The sequence below is a fragment of the Urocampus carinirostris genome, chromosome 12, assembly GCF_059441175.1.
Source record: "Urocampus carinirostris isolate Australia breed hairy pipefish chromosome 12, RoL_Ucar_1.0, whole genome shotgun sequence".
Taxonomy (NCBI): Eukaryota; Metazoa; Chordata; class Actinopteri; order Syngnathiformes; family Syngnathidae; genus Urocampus; species Urocampus carinirostris.
In genome coordinates, this window is record NC_142360.1 from 32104272 (window position 1) to 32129715 (window position 25444).

Sequence of the window (25444 nt, forward strand, 5' to 3'; positions counted from 1 at the left end):
CTGAAAGCAATCGGTTACGTTGGTTTGAGGATACACCGAGAGACATTTAACAAGGAGAAAGATTTTTGACACAAGGAGACTGAAGGCAAATAAAAGGGAGAATGTGGAGTGCCTTTCTTTACAGAGGAGAATAAGAAATAGGTACTTAGATCAAAATAAGCTGTAAGAATGGAGATGTAAAGTCAATTTTGAAAACGGTGCATAAGGAAAATGAGAAAATGGCACAAGAGCTTGCAAGATGTGAGCAATATGACGGCATAAATCGGGCCACAGGAACAATTTCATTTCTAGAAGTTTGCGACTCACTAGCAGTATTACATTTGTTTCATGGACTGGAGCGCTATCTGCTGGACAGAAAGAGTTATTGCACCTCACACACTGACATTATTTCTTCATTTCAATGCAGTTTACATTGGACACAAAACTGGCTGTGGCTTTTCTTGTTCTGAGCAGATACAATATGTTTAATGAATACATACCGTCTGCATACTTTTTTATTATAGCTCAGTTAAAGTGTAATCATCACATTTTCTATAATGTGTGCTTAATCGCCAGAGCAGGGGTCTCCAACATGGGGCCTGTGGGCACCTGGGTGCCCCCTTGGCATACCTGTCAACCTCCACGGCTTCATGCCCTTACAAACTGTCGTATTTTCCCTTAAAAAATACAAAAAAAACCTTACACCATATTTTTTCTCAAACGTGTTTATTTATGTAGTTTAACATGTTATATTCTACATGTGTTTCGTTATATCATGTATATTGTTAATTAACATTTTGTTGAGAGACACTGAGTTGCTCGACATGAATGAGGTTTATTATAAAAAAAGTTCAAAAATGAAGTAGCTTGGACGTTCACTGTAGAAGGAAAAAATACATGCAAATATAATTAAGTAGAATAATACATTTTCTTATTCAAATTATCATATTCCGCATTAAATTATTGTTGGTAATATACAGATTAAAGGGATAACCACAAACCTGTCTTTTTTCATGATCTCCTTTAATACGTCCTTTTTTTCTTAACTTCTTTATACAACATAATCATTCGTAATATAATGCATCAAAGCAAGTTTGAGAGCCGGCTCTCTTTAATGAGTTGAGCCGAAAAAGCCGGTTCTCTAAAAAGAGACGGACTTCCTTTCACTACACAACTCGAACTCGTTTGACTTAATTGATTTGCCGTTTCGTGATAGTCGGTGTATCCTGGATGGTACCCATAATTGACAAATTTGCATTTTTCCGTACAGATTTTCTTGTATGTCGTACACGTCTTCAAATGCATAATAAACGTACTTTGTACGGCATTTTTTAGTAGTTTACTAAGACCATTTAACCCTACTTCCTATAATTAACCCGGTAATAACATAGTAACGAAATGGTAATAACTTGTTATAACAAGTTATCCTTAGAAATGTATATCAAATTGGTTAGCCATTTGCACTAATAAGTGACAAAAAGTATCTATCAGCTTGAAAAAGATTGAATACCACATATATTTATTCTAGTTTCCTGATTACTAATTGTATCGTTTTATAAGCGGCACCCACAACTCAATTTCCCTCCTGGTCCTGATCACTGGTGTTCAGCCCAAAAGTTGTAATGTACAAATGTCTTCCTGCTTTTTATTGAGAAAAGAGAAAAAACATTTTGCCTTTGCTTGCGATAATCTACTGTGTTCAACAAGAATGCTTAAAATTAGCGTCATATTTTAAATCAGCGCCATCATCTGCATAACTCATGTAATATGAATCTTATATAATAGACCTGTGGATATTATTTGAAAACGCACGTTATTGTGTTGTAAGACCTTTCTGAACAGTATCTTTTTAGGATTATTAGTTGACCACTGGATGGTGCTAAACATTACACAGTGATTATGTTTACATACAGGGAATAGTGCAACTGAAATGAGAATTTGGATTTTTACAGCAATCCGAATAATCGGTTACATTACTAGTGAAGGATTTTATACATTTGACTATAAAGGATTTTATACGGTTGACTACAAATTACATTTAATGCAATAGATATTTACTGACTGCTCCTTTATTCAATGAGCAGGGAAAGTTCAGGGCAGGCATAAGTGGTGGAAGATGTTGTTTACAGGGACGGGACGTATGGCTGATAGCACAATCAGCACACCCAGACGTTGTTGACGCAGAATGGGCCTGTGTTGTTTTTAGGAAGCCAGACATCAAGGCGCTGTGTTGTGAGAACGATGGGCACAAACAATTGCTTGGCACGCCCATGGGAGGAGCCAAAACGCCATCTTCCGGGAAGACGTGGACCAATAAGAGAAAGCTAAAGGATTTCAGAAAAAGGCTTCCCGCACAGACTTCAACGTCACTACTTCGGATGTCTTCGATGAAGTACACTTAGTTCTTCTGTTAGGGAAAATAAATCCGCCTCCGTGTGCAAATGTCAGCTTTCCTGATCATATTTCTCTCGAAAAACGAGCGCGCATGATTGTTGGGTGAATGTAGTTTGTGTTTGGTTAATGGAGTCAGATAGCTAATTCGAACAATTTGGTAAACGGTACATTTTGATGATTAATCCCCAACACTAGTATCAAACATACATCCCCATATAGAGGGCGTTTGCGAGTAATCCGATTACCAGGGGAAAGCGGGTGTTCCTCGAGATTATTTAATTGAAAAAAAAGAATGTTTCGGCTCAAAAAAGGTTAAGAAACACTGATTTAGGTTATGTGGTATCTGGTTGTGTACAGTATGTATGGTTAAAAAAAACACACAATAAACTGAATTTAACTTAAGGGTGTACTTCTTGTAGTATGAAACCAGTAAAACTCAGAAAAAGGATCAAGACACAAAAAGAGGACAATAAATTGTTTGAATTTTTTTTTTTCCTGTACTATTATTCTTCGCCATCCCCCCATACAACAGCAAGCTATACTTAGCATTTGTCCTGGATTGCAGACAAAACACATTAGTACTACGTCCCCGCTTGCCTTTGTCACTCGTCAGCTACTTTGTTGCTGAGAGGGCGACTTCAACGCTCTTTCTTTACAAGACAAGTTTGTTGAAAAGACTATACTGTACCATGTTTCTCTCCGCCCTGGTCGTTGCATTTCAGGTCCACGTGGACGGAAGAACATTTGAAAAAATGCGATAGAAATGACAACGGACGGTGATTGACATGGTTTTTCCGAACATTTTGTCATGTCAGTCGAAATGTAGTTGAGAAATACACAAAATGGGAATATGCTGCAAACTTCACTCGTTAGCGCTTAGTGCAGTCAGCAGCAATTTGCCACTGACGTTAGTTTAGCATGATCTTGCAAATTTAGTAGTGATAACTATAATTACTGGAAGTATTACAACAATTTTAGATACTAATTTGGTAGAATTCGAAGTTGTCGATAGGATATTAAATCATCATACCTGTCAAACTCTACGGCCCCATGCCCGTACAAACTGTCGTATTTTTCCGTGCAAAATACAAAATAATCGTACACCTTATATATTTTTTTTTTCAGAATGATGCATGATGGGAAATCCCCAGGCGGCAGACGCATGCGCACAGTAGCATCAAACCGCTCGCTTCGTTTGCAACAAAAAGAACGATACAGAGATAGAGGCTTCCGCGGCAAACTCCTTTAACTTGATTGGTTTGCCGTTTTGTGATAATCGGTGTATACCGGATGGTACCCAACAAATTTGCGTTTTTCCGTACAGGTTTCCTTGTACGTCGTACTCTTCTTATATGCATAAAAAACGTACTTTGGACGGCAAAACCGTACAGGTTGACAGGTATGAATCATGAAGCGCCAAATGATCGTGTTTCAAAAACAAGATTGTTGTATAACCTATGGATTGACAACCCAAAACATTGAAAGACCCATTTTGGATCCCCAAAAATTAAAGGTGGTGTCTGTGTATTCAAAATATTGTACTTGCTGACGCCATTTTTAGGCTGAAATCATCATTGCAGCTCTGTCAATTGCTTCTGTGCCACGTCCTCGTACGTGTCTCTATTGTAGCGCTCAAATAAACTCTTCCATTTTTTTTTAATGTTTTTGGGGGATTGGGTTGGCATTTGAACTGTTTTTGAAACAGTCCTTTTTTTACTTTCACCATTTTCATCCTACAATTAAAGATAACCTCGAGCATCCACGAGGATTCACTCTACTCGCCCCCTCCACTCATCATTTTTTAATCGCGATCAAATCAAGATTGGATATATTTTTGCCATATCACCAGGGTTGGGTAGGGTTACTTTAACTAGATTACTTTCAATTACTTTTGGATTACTCCATTACCAAATATGCTAATAAAAGACAAAATAAACTAAATATGAAAAAATGATGACTCACAACACGTGGTAAGCTTTCTCTCCTGGCTTTGATCTCTTTGATCTCCGGCAAAACTAACATAAAATGCGACAGAAACAAAATGAAAATAAATCCAAACAGCTTGGCAACATCATTTTTGCCGTTCCATGTATTCCGTTACTACCCAAGCCTGCACAGAATTTAGTAATTTTATTCATATTTAGTTTCTTTTGTCTTTTATTAGCATATTTGGTATTGGAGTAATCCAAAAGTAATTGAAAGTAATCAAGTTAAAGTAACCCTACCCAACCCTGCATATCACCACTTCGAATTCCAAGGCTTATTTGTTAACAGATTCGTATGAGGAAGTGGTAAAAATATCCGCATTGACAGTACTTTTTTTCAAATACTTTACTAATGGTGATATCCCAAATCTTTTATAAAACTAGTTACATGAATTCTCTGGCTAGCATATATACTGTAATGCAGGTAAAAATAATTAACTGTACACAAAGAAAAGAGAACTACCTCAATGCATTGAGCGCACTGACGCCACGATCACAGAATTTCCGTTGGCGTTTCCTGTCATACAGGAAGCCGGTCCGCCCGTTAGCTCGCTGAATAAACACGATAGCCAGCATAGTTTACGCGCTCTCGTCTTTCAACCTTTGATTTTTCTTCCGGGTGATTTATGGGGCCAACAGCAACAGCTTTATACATTGTTCAACCAAAAATACTGTACAGGACCGCAGGGTTTTGGGGTCAGACAGGAGGCGTGCTGTAACGAATCTCTGGCCCGTATTTAGGCACTGGGGGCGCAGGAGGCAGCTTTTGCTTTTTCAGCAGCATGCTATGCTTGGCGATGGCCTCTTCATTGGCGTAGATGGGACCCTCGGCATCGTCCGAGTGGTAGCCCGACTGGTAGCCGCTCGTTTGGTTGGAGGACTCGGACGCTAGCGACTCTTTGCTTTTGGAGCGCAGGAGCTGACTGTTGGGTTGGGAAACAATTTTACAGGCTGTTAATCAACCAATCACAGTGTTCATAATAGTCTCACATACAGTCCCATACCTGTCAACCTCCACGGCTCCATGCCCGTACAAACTGTCATATTTTCCCTTGCAAAATACAAAATAATCTTACACCCTTTTTTTTTTTTCCCCGAATGATGCATGATGGGAAATCCACAGGCGGCAGACGCATGCGCACAGTAGCATTAAACCGCTCACTTCGTTTGCAACAAAAAAAACGATACCGAGATAGAGGGTACCGCGGCGAACTCGTTTGACTTGATTGATTTGCCGTTCCGTGATAGTCGGTGTTTACCGGATGGTACCCATAATTGACAGATTTGCGTTTTTCCGTACAGATTTTCTTGTACTTCGTACACGTCTTAAAATGCATAATAAACGTACTTTGTACGGCAGAAACGTACAGGTTGACATGTATGCAGTCCCGTGAAAAAGTATTTCACTCCTTCCTGGTTTATGTTTTTTGCATAATTATCCCTCACAACCATTTCAGATCATCAAAACAATTTTAAAACCTCACAGACACAACCCAAAGAAATACAAATTGCAGTTCAAAATGTTGATTCAATTTATTAGGTTCCTATCTGATAAAGAGATTGCCCCCTGAACCTAATAGCCAGTTGGGCCACTTACGTTTATGATAATTGTTAATGAGTCTGTTACATTGCTCTGGATGAATTTAGGCTCTTTCTTCTTTGCAAAGTTTTTAATGAATTTTGGAAGATTTTCTAGCACCACAACGCACCATCTAAATAGGATCTAAATCCAGGCTTGGACTTAACCACTACTGAACCTTCAATTTTTTAAGCCATTCAAAGGTGGACTTGCTGGTGTGTTTCCGATTGCTATTCTGCTGCGTGATCCAGATGCGCTTGAGTTGAGGGTATGAACAGATGGCCGGACGTTCTCCTTCGGCATCTTCTGGTAAACACCTGGTTTCATTACTCCATCCACTGCAGCAAGTTGTTGGGTCCTGAGGCAGCAATGCAGCCCCAGACCTTCACGCTGCCACCACCATGCTTCACACGATTATTTGGAATCATGTTCTTTTTGTCAAAATGCTATGCCGTTTTACACCAGATGTAACAGTCTGCACACCTTCCAAAAAGTTCAATTTTAGACTCATCAGTCCATACGTTTCTCCAAAAGGCATGAGGATAATCAAGATACCCTGAGACGACTCTGTGTTATTTTGTGACAGTAGTTTTAATAGGACAGTTTATATATCATTTTACGCTTCCTAGTGGTAAAAAACCCAACACAATTCATTAAAAAGCATTGATTTAAGTGATAAACAATAACACATAAACTCAAACAAACCTGCATTTTTTTAGATAATCATAGGTCAACCAAACATGAGCCTCACATAAAGGGAGTTGGCATAATTGAATGTCATCTTTGTGCTACGTTTACCCAAAACTCTCAAAAATGCTGGGCAAAAAAATTCCGAAATAAAACTATGCATTTTGTTCACATTGAGTCTCCGTAGTTTGATTTATTCCTTTATATTCTTTTGCAATTTCTTTCTCTTAATGTTAATGCATTTGCATTACTTCTGAAAATAACGTCACACTAGAACTTTTTTCTTGTTGTATCAAAATGTAATTTAAAATAGTTTTTCTAATACGATTGCAATATTCCAACCGAGCATGTCTTTATTTATTTTTTACATTTTTTTTACTATTTAATATTCCAGATTATACTTTACATTGTAACTGTTTTGGGGGAATATTTTGACTTGATTATTATTTTTTTAATGATTTTGGAGATGTGTTGTAGTACGTGAATGGGAAGAATTACCTCAAGTTGGGAGTCGTTAAGAGCTGTGGACTTGAAACTTTTTCTTCCTCAGGTGAGCAGTCTATATGACCCTTCTATGAAAACAGATATGAGACCCTTAATCCTTATCACATTTGGTTTGATATTGCAACTTCTGCTAAAATTCAAATTTCTTTCAATCATAACAATCATCAAAATGTTCTTTTTCTGCAATAACATACATTATGGTTGTCTACGTATATTTTTCAGGTAGACTGTGCCAATAATTTATGCACGATTGATAAACAATCACTCACAATGACGCTGAGCTCCACTGGAACGTCCTCAAACGTCTTCACGCTGAGTCTACGGCTGTTAATTTCACCCTGCCTGAACACCAAAGACACAACTGAACGTCAGCAGACCAACACACTTACCATCACGAGGAACAGAAGTTTGAACTATGCGTGACACATACCCAAGAGACAGAGCATTGTCATAGTGCAGTTGAGCTTCCAGGTTGTCTCTGCTTTGGGGCTCTTCTGTCACATTGCCTCCTGGTGTCAAGGGGATGTAGTCCTTGCCATCCTGGAGCAGAGAATGCCTTAAATAAGTCTAGCTAATGAAATCCTGAGTACAAGGAGGCTATGGCTTTTTTTAGAAGTCGCTGAGGTTGTTTATATACCTTACGAGCGCTAGCCTGCAGCAGGTTGCCTAAATGCTCCACGAGTTCGGCGAAGGTGGGCCTTTCCGTTGGGCGGTCCAGCCAGCAGTCCAACATAGTCTGGTATCTGCCAAAGTGTGAGTTTTTTAAGTGCTCAGAATGGCAGTAGACGGAAACTCGCAAATTTCCTTGTCACTCACATTTCTGAGGTGGCATACTCTGGTGGTCTCATCCTGGTGCCTTCTTTGAGCCTCCGGCAGAAGGTTTCATCGATATTTACGCCCGGATAGGGTGACGCTCCTAAAGATGACAGAAAGGTTTTATTCCCAGCAGTATTACCAATAAAATGATATCTTATCAAGGTTTTTTCTGTTTGGTAGCAAGCTTCCGCATGGTTGGTTTGTGTCACAATATAAAATATTTGTCAGCTATATATTCTTGATCACTACAAGTCAACTGAAATATTGCAAATCTTTCATTGCTTTAATATTGCTGATAATGGCAAAAACTCTGATATGCCATCTTAAAATGTTGAAAATTTATGAAAAGGTATACTAGCAGCATCATCATATTCAGCATTATCAAAATAACGAAGGTCTTGCAATATTTTTGTGGAATTGTAATGAATCCAGAATTTTGGGCATTTGTTGTTGTTTTTTTTCAATTGCCTTACAGAAAATAAATGTTACTGATACAATATTGTAATTTTCAAAGACAGTCCAGTACAATCACTAATTTAGGCGGTCTCCAAATAAGATCACAAATCTGTGATTCTGCAATAGTCAAGACTGTTGTACCTCTTGCATGCCAATTTTAAAGGGAAGGAATGATAGCGGAAAACATTTTTAAAATCTGAAATCCTCGTATGTATGCAAAGCTATCTCATGCATTGATTTCAAAGGTAACATGCAAATCATTTGTTTATTTTAAGATAATCAAGATAAACAGTTCTTGTCTTTGGGTAACGTGTCTGAATAAGATGTACCCAGTGAAAAGATCTCCCAGAGAAGGACCCCAAAAGACCAGACATCACTTTGAGTGGTGTAGACCCTGTCAAAGATGGTTTCAGGAGCCATCCACTTCAAAGGGAGCCGTGCCTGTAGGGAAAACATGTCAATTTTCATGTGTTTTGCAGTGGTGTGAGTACTGTTACAAGTTTTCATGACTTTTTCAAGACAAGGCTTTTTTTTAACCTTAAAACATACAATAACAAAAAAGGTACAAACAAAATTGTCTACAAAACCAGCACTTAATGCTAGCTACCTTTGGTTCTAGCTAGCAACTAGTTTTATACTTTTCATTTTTGGAATGGTAAATACTTTAAGATGGAGGTTTTTGAATGGGGGGATGTATCGCCCAAGGGCTATATATGACCACTCCAGGGGGATATTGAAGGGGGGAAAAATCAAGAGCAGAAAACTTTTAGTTTGTCTTTGTAACTTTTCCAGGATATTTTTCTGTATCGCCCACTCTCTGGTGCGAGTAACCAACGAAGAACCTCACATCTCCCTTGCGGACGTAGTCAGGGTCCTTGTAGACGTCCCTTGCCAAACCAAAGTCGCATATCTTTACCACGTTGTTCTCGGAGAGCAGGATGTTCCTAGCAGCCAGATCTCTGTGGATGCACTAAATATGCATGGATACAGTTAGTTTGGTTTTCGACGGAATTTGTGTCGATGCCCATATGCTGAAACAAATTTACCTTGCGAGAGGAAAGGAACTCCATGCCTTTGGCCACCTGGAAACTGTAACAAATCAGGTCCTCCATGGTCAGGAGGTCCTCGTCTGTGCTCTCTGCTTTGCAGGATAGGTGTCAGGATTGACAAAATCCATATGGTTGAAGATCAAACCAGAACCACATACCATCTTGTGTGTTGGAAGGGCTGCCTGAAGTTCTGTCTGCCGTCCCTGTGCAGATGTCAAGCTGGGCAACCTTCCCTAGATCTCTTTCACTTACGTCTTCTTCCACATATGTCCACCTATGGCTGTCTGGTCTCTTCCTCTGAGAACCACAGAATAAAGATTATGAATTTTCTAGTTCCTTCCCTGTGCCATGTTGGATCCATCTACCTTGTACGGACTGTATTCTCCACGTTTGCTCTTCAAGTAGCTGGAGAGGTTCCCATGTTTGCAGTACTCCACGATTACCATTAAAGGGCCTAAAGTAACATGATTAATCAACAGGATTCATATTGAACATTTTTCACCGTGATATTTATGCCATTTTCAGCTCACTAGTAATCAAACACTCACCCCCAGGCTTAGTACAGGCCCCCAAAAGGTTGACAACATTTAAGTGATGTCCGATATGGATGAGGATCTTTAACTCAGACATCAAAGCTCGGTACTCACTGGATGTGGCTCCCTCTGCCCAATCAATGTTTGATTAGTTACTACTAGAGTGAAGAACATAGCATGAGGTACAACTCACCTTTAAGCATCTTTACAGCAACCGTAGTGCAGGTGGCTGTCTTCTCGATGCCGAAAGCGGCGGCTTCCACAACCTGGCCGAACGCGCCCCGTCCTAGCGGATCGCCTTCAAACATAAAAAATGGGATCTCAGATATTGAACCAAATCATTTGTTTTTTGGTCAACCATAGAAAACATCAGTGGTTTTGCCAGTTTATTTGACTTTGTAAAATGGTGCGACGTTCTAAAGTAACTGAAAGCAGTTACAATCAGTGTTCCCTCTAAGCTGCGCGCGTGCGCAATCGCGCACTGCTCGCACAACCTTAGCGCACAAGAAAATCTAGCCAGCGCACAAAAATGAGGGCTCAAAATTATTCATTAAGAAGCGACTTAAGTCAAAGTTACAGTGCATGAAGGTAAAAATACACGGGTTCCCCTGACATTGTGTCCTAAATGCGGTATTTTGAAGTCGAGTCAAAGTAGAACGAAGTTGAGTAAAGTTTAGTAGAGTTTGTCGAGAACCGGCTTCTTCGGCTCGGCTCACTTAAAAGAACAAGCTCTTTCAGGTTGTTTTTGCTTCTTTAATCCCGACATGACCAAATATTATGTAAAATTATGCACAAAATGACTTAAAGGAATGGGGGAATAGAACAAAAAAGAAAAAAATACCAAAATGAAAAAGTGGTGAAAAGCTGAGGAAAAAAAGAAACAAAAGGAAGAGAAAAAAAGAAAGAAAAATTTTGAAAAAAGCCAGAAAAAAAGAAAAGAAAGAAATGTAGGAAAAAAGTAAATAAAGAACAAAAAGAAAAAAGTAACAGCTCGGAAAAAATAAACACGATGAGATTTTTTCTAAAGGAATTTTTTAAAAAAGTAGAAAAAAACACGGAAAAAAGAAGAAAAAGTTTGTATTGCATTCAAATAATTTCCAATTATATCTAGTGTATCTTGTTGCCAACATTGTACTTCCACTAAAAAATGTGATTAAGTACAGTTCTGTATCTTGCAACCGACTAAATAAGCCCCCAAAAATGTTAATATTATGCGACAAAATATGTCAGGAAATAAAAATAAATCGATATCTTGTGAAAGAATTGTAAGAACAAACGACTTTTGTAGGCCGTACAACCTTTGCAATAGTACATGAGTCAATTCATTCAAAAGAGAAAAATAATTTTGCATTGCCGGAAACTCAGCAAAATGTAACTTGATGTCAAGTTTTGGACATGTTTGATAATGACTTAGTTGCCACACTTGGGATTATGGTTGCTCACTGTTGTTTCAAGCGTTGCTCACCGACTTTGTGTGAACGCTCAGACCCGTGGAAAATTAGAGGGAACATTGGTTACAATGCCAGTTAAATTTGGGTTGACAGATAATCAAGGAAATTAGCACCATGTTCTGGATTAACACCATTAAGTGGGCAGGGCCTGAAAGTGTACTCTAATTTTGATAAGTGTAATTTTGGCAAAATGCAGGGTTTTTTGTTGAAATTCGCTAGAAAGTATTGTTGTAGCATGGTATAGATACCACAAAATGTCCTTAAACTGTTGAGCAGGAGAGAAGGCATTTTTTCAGAATCATTCAATTGTTTGTAAATTGTTCTCTCATTTTGATCCCCGGTGTTAATTGTAAAAAAAATCTTGTATAATGCACTGATTTTTGTTTTTTAAGCAATGAGTCACGCTCATCAAATCAGTCTTTTTTTCAGCAAAACATGAAATTGTTATATATTAATATACCAAGTTTGAGTCTGTCCCGGGGAAATTCCCACTTGTTGGCGTCATAAGTGAGCCTCTGGCACTGCTCGTCCATGGGCACGTCCTCAGAGTCCAGGATCATGGAGAGATAACCTGTCTTAAGATCGCTGCCGTTGGGCTGAAAGAGAAAATTATTTTTATATTACTGTATGACACTGTTAAAAGGGGCCCAGCGGGTGTAGGTGTAGAAAGTGACCCTGTTATTCTTGGACGCAAAAAAACAGTTTGTGTGTCTGTGCGTGTCAGTGTGTGTCTGTGTATACGTGACATATTCAACCATGTCCGGTGTTTGCGTGAGCTGAGGATGTGAGTAACTGCTTAGTCCGATTTATCTATCTACCTTGGTCATATCCCTCACGGGGTGGTGACCGACAGCAAGACAAACACATACAATAACAAAGAAAATAAAAGGGAAAAAAAGCAAAAAACACACACCAAAAATTTTGGACCATGGCCAACCTAATTGCCCACACACCCAAACAAGTTAGGCACATGGGAACCAAAGTTGGTCATGCTTTCGTCCCTCCAGATGAAAAGGGATACCAGAAAGCGGCCATGTCACTCGGGTCAGGGTGACACTACACACTCTTTTGTTCAACAGCAGGGCCCGACAGCTTTCACTGGTTTACCCCTGCCGCATCATACGGGTGCCCAGCCCATCCTTAAGAACGCGTCCACAATCCCACTATCCTTTCACAACATCGACCCTATTGCTTAGTACACTAAGACAAAATTCAGAATTTCCTTTCACTCATGCTGTTAAAATCAGGGTTTGTAGGGGTCCTTGAAATCCTCGAAATTAATTGATGTTTTGTTTTAAAAAATTCAAAAGTGCTTGCATATTGGGTGAAGTGCTTGTAAATGCCTGCGGTCTCTGACAAGTCTGCTTAAAAATGACACCCACCGACACTAATCTCTGGTATCTTTGCTTTGCCATTGCATTCCTTCCTCTGTCACGATTAGGAGGGCGGCAGTAGCTCAGGAGGTAGAGCGCTCGTCTTGGGATCAAGGGATCCTAGTTCGAATCCCGGCTCATCCGCGATACATGTCGAAGTTTCCTTGGTTAAGACACTGAACCCCTAATACCCGCAATAAGCAGGTTAGCGCCATGGCTGCAAGGCCGCTATTGGGAAATGTGGAGCACATTGTAAAGCGCTTTGGGAAGTCATTGACTTGAAAAGCGCGATATAAAAAAAAATGCAGATTAACGGCAGCTGGGATTAATTTGTATGGCATTGTCCTATGAAGCGCCATCGCCTCCTACAGGTCACTCCCAAGAGAACAGGGGCACTATAAAATGTGTATTAGTGATAGGATTACGTATCGATTATGGACATTAATTATAGACCATGCAAAAATTAACGTAGCGTTTCTTAGTGTTTAATTGTAATGAGAAAAGCTTCCTGCAGCTGAAAATGCATGCTACATATTACCGTCATGTTACCTATCACCTGTATGAGGAGAGATAAGACTCAAAAATATTTACACATGCATTGTTTGGATCCAAAAAAAACATACACTCAAGATCTTAAAATGACATGTCTAAATAAATGTACATGTACGATTAATAATGTATATATATATATATATATATATATATATATATATATATATATATATATATATATATATATATATATATATATATATATATATATATATATATATATATATATATATATATATATATATATATATAATGTTTGAGAGAGGTGGTACCTGACAGCCCCTGATTAAAAGAAATACTTACTCTTTTTCTTCCGCGGATGACAAAGACGACCAGCAGCCAGAAAAACATAGCGATGACAACTGAGCCGATGGGAACGATGAGTTCCACGTTGGTCTTTTCTTCTGCGCCTGTAATTGGCACATTCGCACAGAATAGAGTGAAAAAAAGTGGGCTAATAATGGGATACAGATTATTCATTATTCTTATATAATATTCATGTTGCATATTACCTATGTTTTTATTTTTATTGATGTTCAATATTCTTTATGTATTGTTACCTAAGGCAACATCTATTGCAGCCTAATCATACTGAAAGGGGGATTACCACATGTGTGGCCCCTTCGCAAGGTTTCTTATTATCCCTCATATTAAGGTTTTGAGTTTTTCCTTGCCCGCATGTTGGTTTCAGATCAGGGGAGGGTGTTTTTGTGGCCTGTGCAGTCCTTTGAGATATTTTGTGACTAAGGGCTATACAAATAAATGCAACTTGACACAACTTGATACTATCCACACTCTTTGCTTTTGTCATTATGTTACTTAACTGGAAAGTCAGAGCAAAACTGAACAAGGTTGACTGGAAAACATGCTATTATAACCAGTTTTGGGAGTAACGCGTTTACGTAATGTAATAACATTTCTTGGTAACAAGTACTGAAACGCGTTATTAATTACAACTAATTACAACTGTAAAAATGTATATGTACAAAATTACATGCTCATATATGGTTGGGTGTCACCAGTAAAGAATGGTAGGCAGGGGCTTATACAGGAACTCTGGGGAAAACATTAGGACAGAAATTACGGTAAAAGAGTCCTGAATTTTGGTCTTTTCATTTGGCAAATTATTTTTGCAATACTCCAAAGAAAACGCCTTGGACATGAACCAGGAGTGGGGAAATACATTTTTGAACGTTTGAAACGCAGACAAATTGCAGACTTCTTACTGTAGACTGAAATCATTAAAAATGCTTGATTTTGAATGTTGTGTTTTCAAGGATTGAAAAGTGCTTGGATTTGGGGTGAAGTGCTTCTTTATTTCTGTCTTTTCCTTATTCTTGTCATGATTGCCAAAATGAAGACACCTGGGGCAATCGTTCGGCGCGCAGGAGCTCGCTCTCTGATTGGGTGGCACTCTCCTCTTAAGCTGTCAGCGCCCAGAGAAGAGTGTGGGGTTCTGTCATGATTGCCAAAATGAAGACACATAGGGCAATCGTTTGGCGCGCAGGAGCGCACTCTCTGATTGGCTGGCACTCTCCTCTTAAGCTGTCAGCGCCCAGAGAGGAGTGTCAGACCGTACTTGTGTCTCTCTGTGTGTTTTGCCAGATTCCAGTACCAAAGACCTCTCCTGTTTGATTCCTGCCTGCCTTCGGTTTCCACCTTTTTCTGTCCCACGTTTACGACCTGCTATTCTGCCCTGGCCAATGACCTGCCCGCTAAGCTGTATCGATTCTGCCTACCTGTCACGGAACTGCCATTCCGTCCAAACGCTGCTAGCGACCGACAACCATCGGCTTCTAAAGCAAGCTCTGTCAGCTCAATCCAATAAAGATTGCTTTTAAACGAACGCAATTGGGTCCGAGATTCCATTCTGGGTCGTGACAATTCTCGTTTTTGGTTGGTGTTCTATTCAAGTTTCTTCTGTAATTGATTAGCAAAAACAATTCCTTAAATCCAAAAGTCTGCGTGTCTTGATAAATGAATGTAGAATTTTTAAAAATGGTGAAAAGAATTCACTTCAAATAGTCGTGTATCCAAACTTTCAGGTTAACTGAAAGGCTTTTCATTCGTTTTCATGAATTATCTGAAGACCAATGTGGAAAACCAAAAAGGCAAGACGGGTTTAAAAAAAAAAACTCGCCTCTTCAATTTAGTTGGTTTGATTATTTGCTGAAATGGTTTATCGACCACCCAAATTCGCTACAATTGTTAGTAAATCCTTTTTTTCCAGTAACGTGCCCAACACTGATTAAAACATCATAATTATTTCCAGTCAAAGTCAATCACACAAAGAAGCGTGTGTTGGTAGAAACAAGGTCTCCCTCTCTCGTACGAGCGCTAATTTGTGGTGTCAAGCTCGTTAGCAGCGTTGCGGGCCTCCAATTGTAAGGAGGTCCCCATTCTGCTGGCAAGACCCGGGTCACGTAGACAGATTTGTTTGTTTGCGTGTTCGCCAATGGTAAACTCAACAAGAGAGGGGCGAGCCTGATCCCCATTCCCTCCCCTTTGTCCCCTATAGTCCTCTCATTGTTTTAGATTTAGAAACTCCGGAGAGGATGAACAGCAAAAACGCAGCCAGCTTCCCGTCATGAGGAAGTTGTTCTTTCAAATCTTTGATATGAAAAAAAAATTGTCTTTGAAGTTAAATATAAATGGGATGGTTAATCCAGGAGGTTTTAGGCGGTTATTCCTATGAATATCAACAAACAGGAAATTATGCCTTCCGTTTTGGAATGCCCGTGATAAGATTTTTCCTCAAGGCTGTATATTGGCCTGAATAGTCGCATTGATAATGTATAGTACAGTACAATATTATATCTATTATATATTATATCTTTTTTCCGCAGGGTTTTAAGTTACATTTTTTGCAATCTGCAAATTTTCACTACTAAGTTTTGTATTTTATATTTGTGTTTTATTCCAAGTATTTGCCATTTTGGGGCATTTTATTTGTATATTGAAGTTTTTTTCTGGTTCCAGTTGTTTTAATCATTCTTTGCTCCTTTTTACAATGTTTCGCTTCAGGTTATTTAAGCATGGTCTGATCCTTTTGTTAGAGCGAAAAAAATGTCCTACCTTTGTCTGATTGTGCCATTTTTCTAATGTTTCTGTTAAAAGGTTATGGCCTGTTTTAAGAAATTGTTTTCTCAGGCTTTAGTCCAACTCCTTATTCCAGCAAATTCATTGTTTTTCTCTTTTAATCTAAATTAAAATAAGTACGATTTTGGTCATAGTTTATCAATTTTGCCTAATTGTTTTTACCCTTTTTTCCATTGTATTTGACTGATACAGTTTAATTCATCGTGTATCCGATTTTATAATGTATTATCAATTTTATAATATATATATATTTTTTTGCCATACTTCTATCCTCATCCTTTTAATTTCTGGGATTTTCTTTTAATTTTGAATCAGTTTAAGGTGTCGTTTATTTTTGTTTATTTATTTTTTTATACATTTTTCTATTTATTTACTTGTTTCTATTCATCTACCGGTAATTGTATTACTCAATTGTGAAGTTTGACCATTTCTGTTGAAAATGTGCCTTATTTATTTAGTTTTTCCTTTGCTTTTCAGTTTACAATTAATATTTGATAACGTTAAAAACATTTTATAGGGACTGTGTGTATTTTTAGTGCCTTTTAGTAGTGAAAAGACTAGATTCATTAAAAGAACAGTATTGATTCAAATAACGAGCAAAAATACGTGAATTATCATATGAATATTATTTTTTTTTTAATTCGTAAGTCGAGAAATATACATTTATTTCGTATAAAATAAGCCTCACCTTAAGGTAGTTGACATAATTATTGGCTATCTTGCTGTAATGGGTTCTAAAAAAAAAAAGGGTGGACCAAAAAAATTACAAGAAAAAGTGCGGTCACTTTGAGTCTTTGCAGTTTGTATTTTTCTTTGAGTTTTTAAGCACTGGATTTCAGATGTACTACATGCATCTAGCAGTCAAAAAATACACACTGTCCCTTTAAAGAAATGACTCAAACCATATTTGCCTTTGGATGCACATAATGACCAGTACATAAATAATATGCCAGTCCAGTGAGGTAAACCTAAAAAATCTGAAATAAATTTTACTGAGTTGAATAACTATTGATTATTAAAGTCCTCAGTATATCATATCGACCTTGCTACACAGAAGATGAAATCTGTTCTGATAAAATCGCCCAAGCTACATTGGAAGTAGTGCAGTTGTGCTTTATACTGACCTTGAGTGGTCAAGGAGGCCTGCAAAGTGTCACAGCCTCGACTATTGCAAGCCGAGCATCTGTACACGCCGCCGTCGTCCTTCTTGATGCGCTGAATAGTCAGCAAATGACCATGCCGGCTCAGGATCACACCTGAAGAGAAATCACCTGCGTAACCAAAAGGACAGAAAACGAAAATGGACGCACGTCTTACCGGATCCCTCCACCACCGTGTGGTTGTCTTTAGTCCATACCACTATCGGGTCTGGAGTGCCGGAGGCCTCACACTGGAGTGTGATGGTGGCGCTCACATTGACTTTTTGGTCGGTGAGATTGGTGAGGATCCTCGGAGCTTCCAGTCCTGTAAAAAAAAAAAAAAACAATTATACACAGTAAAACAACCATTGTTAATATAACACTAGATAAGGACCATATGTTCACTAAGGCAATTCTAAAGGTTTATTCTTCAAAGCAACATTGTGTAATATTTGACTACAAGATGTCTGTATATTTTTTAAATCAACCTAAAGCAAGTGCTAAAAAGCACAAGAAAGAATACAAACAACAGAGAGTCAAAGGGACTATAGCACATAAACACAACTTGTTCTGTTTGATTCTATTTCTGTGAAATAAATGTTCCTTTTCCCTTTGCGCGTCCCTCATCTACTTTCATGTTGGTCCAACCGCTGATTCTTGTAGGTCCAAGGAGATATTTTATTACAATAAAACAAAGTTGGACAAAAACAGTAGAAAAAAACAATGAATTAAAAAAAAGAGAATATATTTGTGAAAAAAACCTTTTTACCTGAAACTCGTGGGGCTATGTTTTAAAAGACATAGGTGTGGTTTAAAAGATGAGCCTCTGAGCATAGCAGATCAGCTTGTGAAGAGTGGAGGTTTACATAAATTACTTTAAGCTCAATTGTGGGCAGTTAAAATTGGGGTACGAACAGCTAATAAATGTGTAATTATTTATTTAATGTTTTACTGTATCTGTATGTATACAGACACAGCCAGACTTTTCTTGTCTTTTTTCTGCCCAGACTTTTACATGGTTTTCGTTTTTTGAGGGTACCCTTACCAGCAAGGATGGCTGAGTCATTTTAGCATTAGGTGAGACTTATGTTCTCATCTCTCATTAGCCATACCGCTTATCCTCATTAGGGTCGCGGGGGGGCTGGAGCCCATCCCAGCCATCTCCGGGCAGTGGGCAGGGGACACCCTAAACTGGTTGCCAGCCAATCGCAGGGCACACGAGGACAGACAACTCACTCGCTCATTCACACCTAGGGACAATTTGGACCGGCCAATTCACCTGAAATGCATGTTTTTGGAATGTGGGAGGAAACCGGAATGCCCGGAGGGAACCCACGCAAGCACGGGGAGAACATACAAACTCAGCACAGGAAGTCTGGAGCTGGATTTGAACCCACGCAGGAGGTTCCCATGACATGAACTGTGCCGCACAAGCGCTAACCCCTGCGCCGCCGTGCTGCCCAGACTTATGTTATATAAAATAAATAAAAATGTCTTGACAAGTATTTAAAAATATGCACTTTTATATGATAGTTCATGTATTATTATTCAAATCAATATAGTTTTTTTTTTATTAAATGATGTTTTTTTTACCACTATGAGGCGCTGAATAATATACAATGCCCCATTAATAATATTAGGATGTTCACTTTATTTGATTTATTTGTATTATTTTTGGCAATGCAATCTTAAACAGCTTCTCTAAAAAAAATCCCTGAACTACTTCATGTGCAGATAATTAGTATGTAAAACAGAAAAAAATGACTTGGCTACCACCTAGTGGTATGAATGCATTTTATAGTTACTAGCCCGATCAATGGGAGAAAGCAAATATAATACAGTAAACTTTTAACACACCCTCAGTTCAGATATGTTTATATCTGCAGAGCATTACATTAGCACTGGTAATTGTACTTTTAAGATTTTGGTGGAATTTGGTCTCATCTCACAAAAACAAACATTACGTGTCCTTTCACCTCTGAGCGACAGATAACGCAGCAGACAAGTCTTCTCCTTGGTCTTGAGGTTCTCCACCTGGCAGGCGTAGAGGCCCTCGTCCTGGCGGGAAGCGTTGGACAGCAACAGCTCCAAACTCACGTTTGTGTCGCCTTCCCCGGTCAAGGCGTCGTGGCGCAGCAGCGGCGTCGGCGGCAGCGCCAACGAGCGGCACGGTTGCACGGCTGCCGCGCGCTCCCACCCAGACCGGTTGGATACCCTGAACCAGGCCAGGTTGCCGTACATCAGACCGTCAGCTTTGCAGCGCAGAACGACGTTCTCTTCCTCCAGGGGTTCATTAGATGGCGACACAGTTAGTTCCAAGCCGCCTGCAGACAAAAGGGACAAAGACACTTGCAGTCTGTTTTTAGTTACCTATTTGGGAATTTTTTTTCTGTTAAATGACATAGCACTATTTTGCATTGCACTTATATTACGACCCAGACCAATATCCAAGCACAATATGTTTGCCTATTTATTCTGACATTCTTTTTATCTTATTTTTTTTTAAATCTTGTTTTTCTCCATATTCAATTTTTTTTGGTGCGCCATGATCAATTTAGAAGTAAAAATGGATGGTGTCACAATAGACATTGTATCAGAAATTAAGTTTTTAGGGGTCATAATAGACAATAAACTAAGTTGGAAAACACATCAGACACATACAAACAAAGGTATCTAAAAGCATTTCAATAATTAATAAAACCAAAGTTCTTTTACATTATAATGCATTGTATTTATTATATTGTTCTCTCGTTCTGCCATATTTAACATATGGTGCAGAAGTCTGGGGAAATAATTACAAAAGTTCACTACAGCCCCTTTTTATCCTTCAAAAACGTGCAATAAGAACCATACACAGGGTAGGATATCGGGATCATACCAATATTTTATTCATGCAGTCCAATTTATTGAAACTGGATGATTTAATAAAATTTTTCACTTCACAACTGTTATTTAAAGTCAACAAAAACATAGTGCCAGAAAACATACAAAGATTATTCACTCGGAAAGAGGGAAACTATAACTTGAGGGGCTGTGGTGAATTCATAATCCCAAAGGTGAGAACCACCAGGAGAAGTATGTGTGTGTCTGTGTGTGGAGTCAGACTTTGGAATAATTTGCAAAATGAAATCAAACAATGTCCAAATATCCATGTGTTCAAATTTAAATACAAAAAAGCATTACTGGCGAAATACAGAGATGAAGAAAATGGGATATGAGGGAGACTGGAAATACTGCACTTCAAACCATGGCTAACTTGTTGTTATTGTGCTATTATCACATCAGAACTGTTATAAATATTGTGTTCATTTTTATTGATATTATCACTGGTGCCGCAGTGACATTATGCGCATTATGATGTTGAGGGATGGGTATTGCGAAGATTAGTGTATAAAATATGTGATTATTGTAACTTATAATTATAGATATCTGACCTATGTAATAAGTATATCCATGAGATTTTGTTGTATTGTACACAAGAGGGAGCTATCTATAAAATGTATTTAATAGGGAAGATAAAGGGGTAGGAAAAATAAGCATCTGCTTCTGACTACCCCTTTTCGAACATTTTGTGGGACATTATTTCGTTGTTGACTCATTGTTTTTGTCCTGTTTTTATTTTTATGTTCGAAATAAAATTTTCATTCATTCATTCATTCATTCATCAATCTCATTGCAAACAATGCTTGTTGCATTGTTATCAATGACAGAAAAACAATACTACTCTATTCTTGTACAGGTGCTGTAGAAAACAAAGAACTATGGAAAATAAAATAACTGATTTGACTTTAGTAATCAAAAAGTGAATTTACATAGTTCAATAATGAACAGTTTCAATCTACAATTATCAATTTGTCAGATCTTTTAAATTTTGATGTTTTTTTAAAAAAGCCTTTAACATAGAAAGAAAAAATAGGATGAAAACTAAATTGGAGTTTTTTTAATTTGACAAATAGCTAAAAATAATATTTTTTTCAAAGAATCAATACAACTATAGGACAATAAAATTTTAAGTACAAAAACTAATTGTTAAATACTCCGAAAATGAAAGATATTTTTCTGTGGAATAACACAGAATTTATTTCGTAATGTGAAGCAATAACAAAAAAATCATTTAAGACACGTATTCCCGCTTTTTTATTTCAATCAAAACACTGCATTTCATAAAAACTATTAATCTTGCAAGAGGGATTCTAGGTACGCATCAAAGATTTTTGATAAATGTAGGTAATTGTACAGAATTGACTTTAAATGTTTTGAAATTCAAAATTGTGTCTTTCATTTAATTCAAATGCAAACTTTTTGTCTAAATTTGAAAAATTTAAAAACAAAAGAAACAATACAGGCGTTAAGCTAACTAAAAAATCCACTTGAGTACCGTGATGATGTAGAAGATACAAATAAAGTATCGAAGAAGACATCCATGCTAGACATGACATCTTCAAGGGCTTACTCACGTGTCACGTGGAAAAAAATCACTCGGGAATCCTTTCCCACTTTATTGGCGGCTGTGCATCGGTACAGAGCGTGCACTTCAGCTTTCTGGAACTTCAAGGAGCTCACCATTTTCTGTCAAAGCCCCAAAGATTTTTGTTTGGTTTTAGTTTCCGGGTCCCATGAATCAACCAACTATCTCAGATTTAAAACACGTACTGAGAGTACCTTTTGGCTGTGATCGACATTAGTGGAAATCCGCTCCACAAGGTTGTGCGTGGTACCATTGTGGATCTCACGCCAAGATTTGCAGAAGACTATTTGCTCGTCCGATTTCGGCAGTCCCGGCCTGTGAGCCGAAAAAGTAATCAGAGCATTTAGGACTACGGCAGGCACAGTCAGACTGAACAACACTAGATAAAACATGACAAAAACCTTATCGTGATGAAAACAAACATACTAAGAGTCATCAACAAAGCACAGGAAATCATTAACTGCTCTCTGTCCAGTCTGAAGTACATCGCAAGCTAGCGAGACCACAGCAGAACCAACATTATAACTTTATAAAGGACTTCTCTCTCTCTCTCTCTCTCTCTCTCATATATATATATATATATATATATATATATATATATATATATATATATATATATATATATATATATATATATATATATATATATATATATATATATATATATATATATATATATATATATATATATATATATATATATATATATATATATCCATCAACCCATTATCTGCACCGCTTATCCTCAGTAGGGTCGCGGGGGTGCTGGAGCCCATCCCAGACATCTCCGAGCAGTGGGCAGGGGACACCCTGAACTGGTTGCCAGCCAGTCGCAGGGCACACAGGGACAGACCATTCGCTCGCTCATTCACACCTAGGGACAATTTTGACCGGCCAATTAACCTGAGATGCATGCTTTTGGAATGTGGGAGGAAACCGGAGTGCCTGGAGGAAACCCATGCAAGCACAGGAAGAACGTGGAAACCCCACACAGGAAGGCTAGTAGCTGGATTTTAACCCGTGGCCTCAGAACTGAGGTGCAGACGCATTAACCACAGCTTAATTTAAATAATTGATTTAAATAAAGGGAAAAAAATACTCGGGCCAAGAAGTCTTTATCAATTTTATGGAACATCTGGCTTACCTAGAGAGAGCTGACATAATTGTACGTTATATTGCTGCGATGGGTAATCCCAAAAACTAAAAACGTTGAGAAAAACGGTGCAAAAAAATGAGAACAAAATTTGTGCAAATTGGTCACTTTGAGTCTCCATGGTTTGTTTTCTTCCTTGGGCTATGTAGGACTCGTTTTCAGTTGCACTTTACAACACAGCGACATCTAGTGGTCAAATATTATGCAGCGTCCTTTTAATCCTCAATCCCCCCCGCCACCCCAAAAAAGGACATAAAGGATACAAATGCAAGGGGAGAGATGAGGTATTCACAAAAATGTTGCCTTTACTACATTGCTCAAAGCATGACAAGGACTATGATAGTTTCTAGAGTAAGGATGGACTTTGCTTGCTTGGTCCTCTGTCAACCTTTGTGAGAATCTGTTACGTATGTTTTACTTAAAAGTTACGTGTCCGCAGCCTCATGTGATTTCCTCGATGTCCTGGTTTTGCCATGTTGTATTTTTCCTAAAATACAATTAAGTCCTGGACAAAAAAAGAAGACAACAGGATACCAAGCACGATTCAGACATGAGGAAGTGGTAAGATGTGCAGCCGGCAGATAAGGAGCCTGATGCTCCTCTGCAGGCTGTTGCATAAGTGCTTTGTTTCTGATAACTGATGGTCAACTCCAAATGGTCACCAAATGACCTTCGCCTCGCATCTGGTCATTGTCTCCACCTGTTTTGTTAACATTCCTTAGCTGTAGCTTGGAACTTCTACTGTACTGGGTGAAGTAAATCAAGTCACATTTATTAATATAGCCCTTTATCACAAAATGTCTCAAAGGACTGCACAGGCAAAATTTACGCCATTCCCTGATCTGGAAAAACTGAAAACCTCAACATGAGGAAAAAAAAACCTTGAGAAGGGGCCACACAATTGGTGACCAGGCTGCAATAGATGTTGGATTGGGTGACAATACACAAAACGTAGTGAACATTAATTAAAAAACATAGGTAATATGTAAAAGTGTCCAACTGATGACGCAGCTTCCCATATCTTGGGGGCAGCAACAGAAAATGCTCCAGTTTCCTCTTAGACCTCATACCCCAAGCAGCAGATGATCGGCTGACCTGAGGCACCGAGCAGGGACATGACAGTGAAGCAGCTCACTGAGGTAAGGAGGGGCAAAGGCGTTCAAAGATGTAAAAACAAATAAAATAATCTTAAAATAAACCCTGAAATGCACGGGCAGCCAGTGAAGGGAAGCCAGAACTGGTGTAATGTGCTCCTTCTGACGGGTGCCATTTAAAAGTTAAGCTGCAGCATTTTAGACCCGCTGTAGACGTGTGATGGAAGACTGGCTGATTCAATAATACAATGTATTGCAGAAGTCCTATCTAATGAAATATTTTGGAAGCCAAGTGCACCCTTAACTAGTACTGCACTAAGAATCTTTGACATTGTATTTAATTAAAATCCTTGTTTTTCCATTTAATTACTTAATGTGGAAATACAGCATGTTCTTTTTTCAGTTCAGAAAGAAAGGAAGTGCTGTGAGTTTGCATTTATGCTATTTTTTTTTAATATATCTTAAATAAACAAATAATAATCCTTTTTGATTGTGGTTAATGGGGACCTGTAGCCTCCCATCCATTTTTAATATGCACTCGGCTGGCACAGGGATGTAGAGTGTTCAACGTTTGGTCAGAATTCTGTTTTGCAATGTCAGAAAATGATTAAACAATGTCAACACATGTGACGTGAATGCTGTGTTTTAAGTCAATCACATAGCTATATTATCTGACTGATACTGGTGGACAGTGAGATTAGGGACGGGGCATTAGCTTGCATTTGCACATCAAAGATTGCCATGACAACTCAACCACAGGAGGTCCGCCCTTCCCAGGAGACCGGAACTGACAGCTGGTACACGTATCACCTTGCAAGGACAGTTTGAATTTGACTAGCAAGAACGCAAGAGGGCATATCCTAACGAGAAGAACTGGACCAAAACCCTGGCCCGTCCTGACCAAGTTTCAGTTCAACAAGCAGCCAGAGAACCTTGCCAAGTCAGCAGCCAAGCTTGATCAAGCTTGTGGCCAAACCAGTGAACCGAGCCAGCGACCCCAGAGAAGCCTCAAGCCACCAGCAGTCAACTTCTGCTTCAAAACCCTGCATCCTGTTGTCCTCATCCCAACTGGCGCTCAAGCATACCAGGATTCCTCATCGCACTACAGATGAAGACAAAGACTGGGCCGTCAT

At 38.6% G+C, this 25444-nt stretch overlaps 1 protein-coding gene across 1 annotated transcript in view; it reads right to left on the reverse strand.

Annotated features, from left to right (window-relative positions):
- Positions 1–979: 979 nt before the first annotated feature.
- The window catches only part of kdr (kinase insert domain receptor (a type III receptor tyrosine kinase)), a 36629-nt gene continuing 12164 nt past the window's right edge, over positions 980–25444 (reverse strand). Inside the window, exons 11-30 of the mRNA XM_088349183.1 lie at positions 22259–22379; positions 22054–22165; positions 19573–19920; positions 17775–17921; positions 17582–17713; positions 13662–13768; positions 11894–12029; positions 10176–10280; positions 9998–10111; positions 9815–9903; positions 9608–9746; positions 9447–9538; positions 9248–9370; positions 8730–8841; positions 7945–8044; positions 7766–7871; positions 7559–7668; positions 7398–7470; positions 7123–7196; positions 980–5281 (exon numbers count right to left, since the gene is read on the reverse strand). Of these exons, the coding sequence (XP_088205309.1) occupies positions 5056–5281; positions 7123–7196; positions 7398–7470; positions 7559–7668; positions 7766–7871; positions 7945–8044; positions 8730–8841; positions 9248–9370; positions 9447–9538; positions 9608–9746; positions 9815–9903; positions 9998–10111; positions 10176–10280; positions 11894–12029; positions 13662–13768; positions 17582–17713; positions 17775–17921; positions 19573–19920; positions 22054–22165; positions 22259–22379 (2566 nt within the window). The 3' untranslated portion in view covers positions 980–5055. The remainder of the gene's footprint in view (positions 5282–7122; positions 7197–7397; positions 7471–7558; positions 7669–7765; positions 7872–7944; positions 8045–8729; positions 8842–9247; positions 9371–9446; positions 9539–9607; positions 9747–9814; positions 9904–9997; positions 10112–10175; positions 10281–11893; positions 12030–13661; positions 13769–17581; positions 17714–17774; positions 17922–19572; positions 19921–22053; positions 22166–22258; positions 22380–25444) is intronic.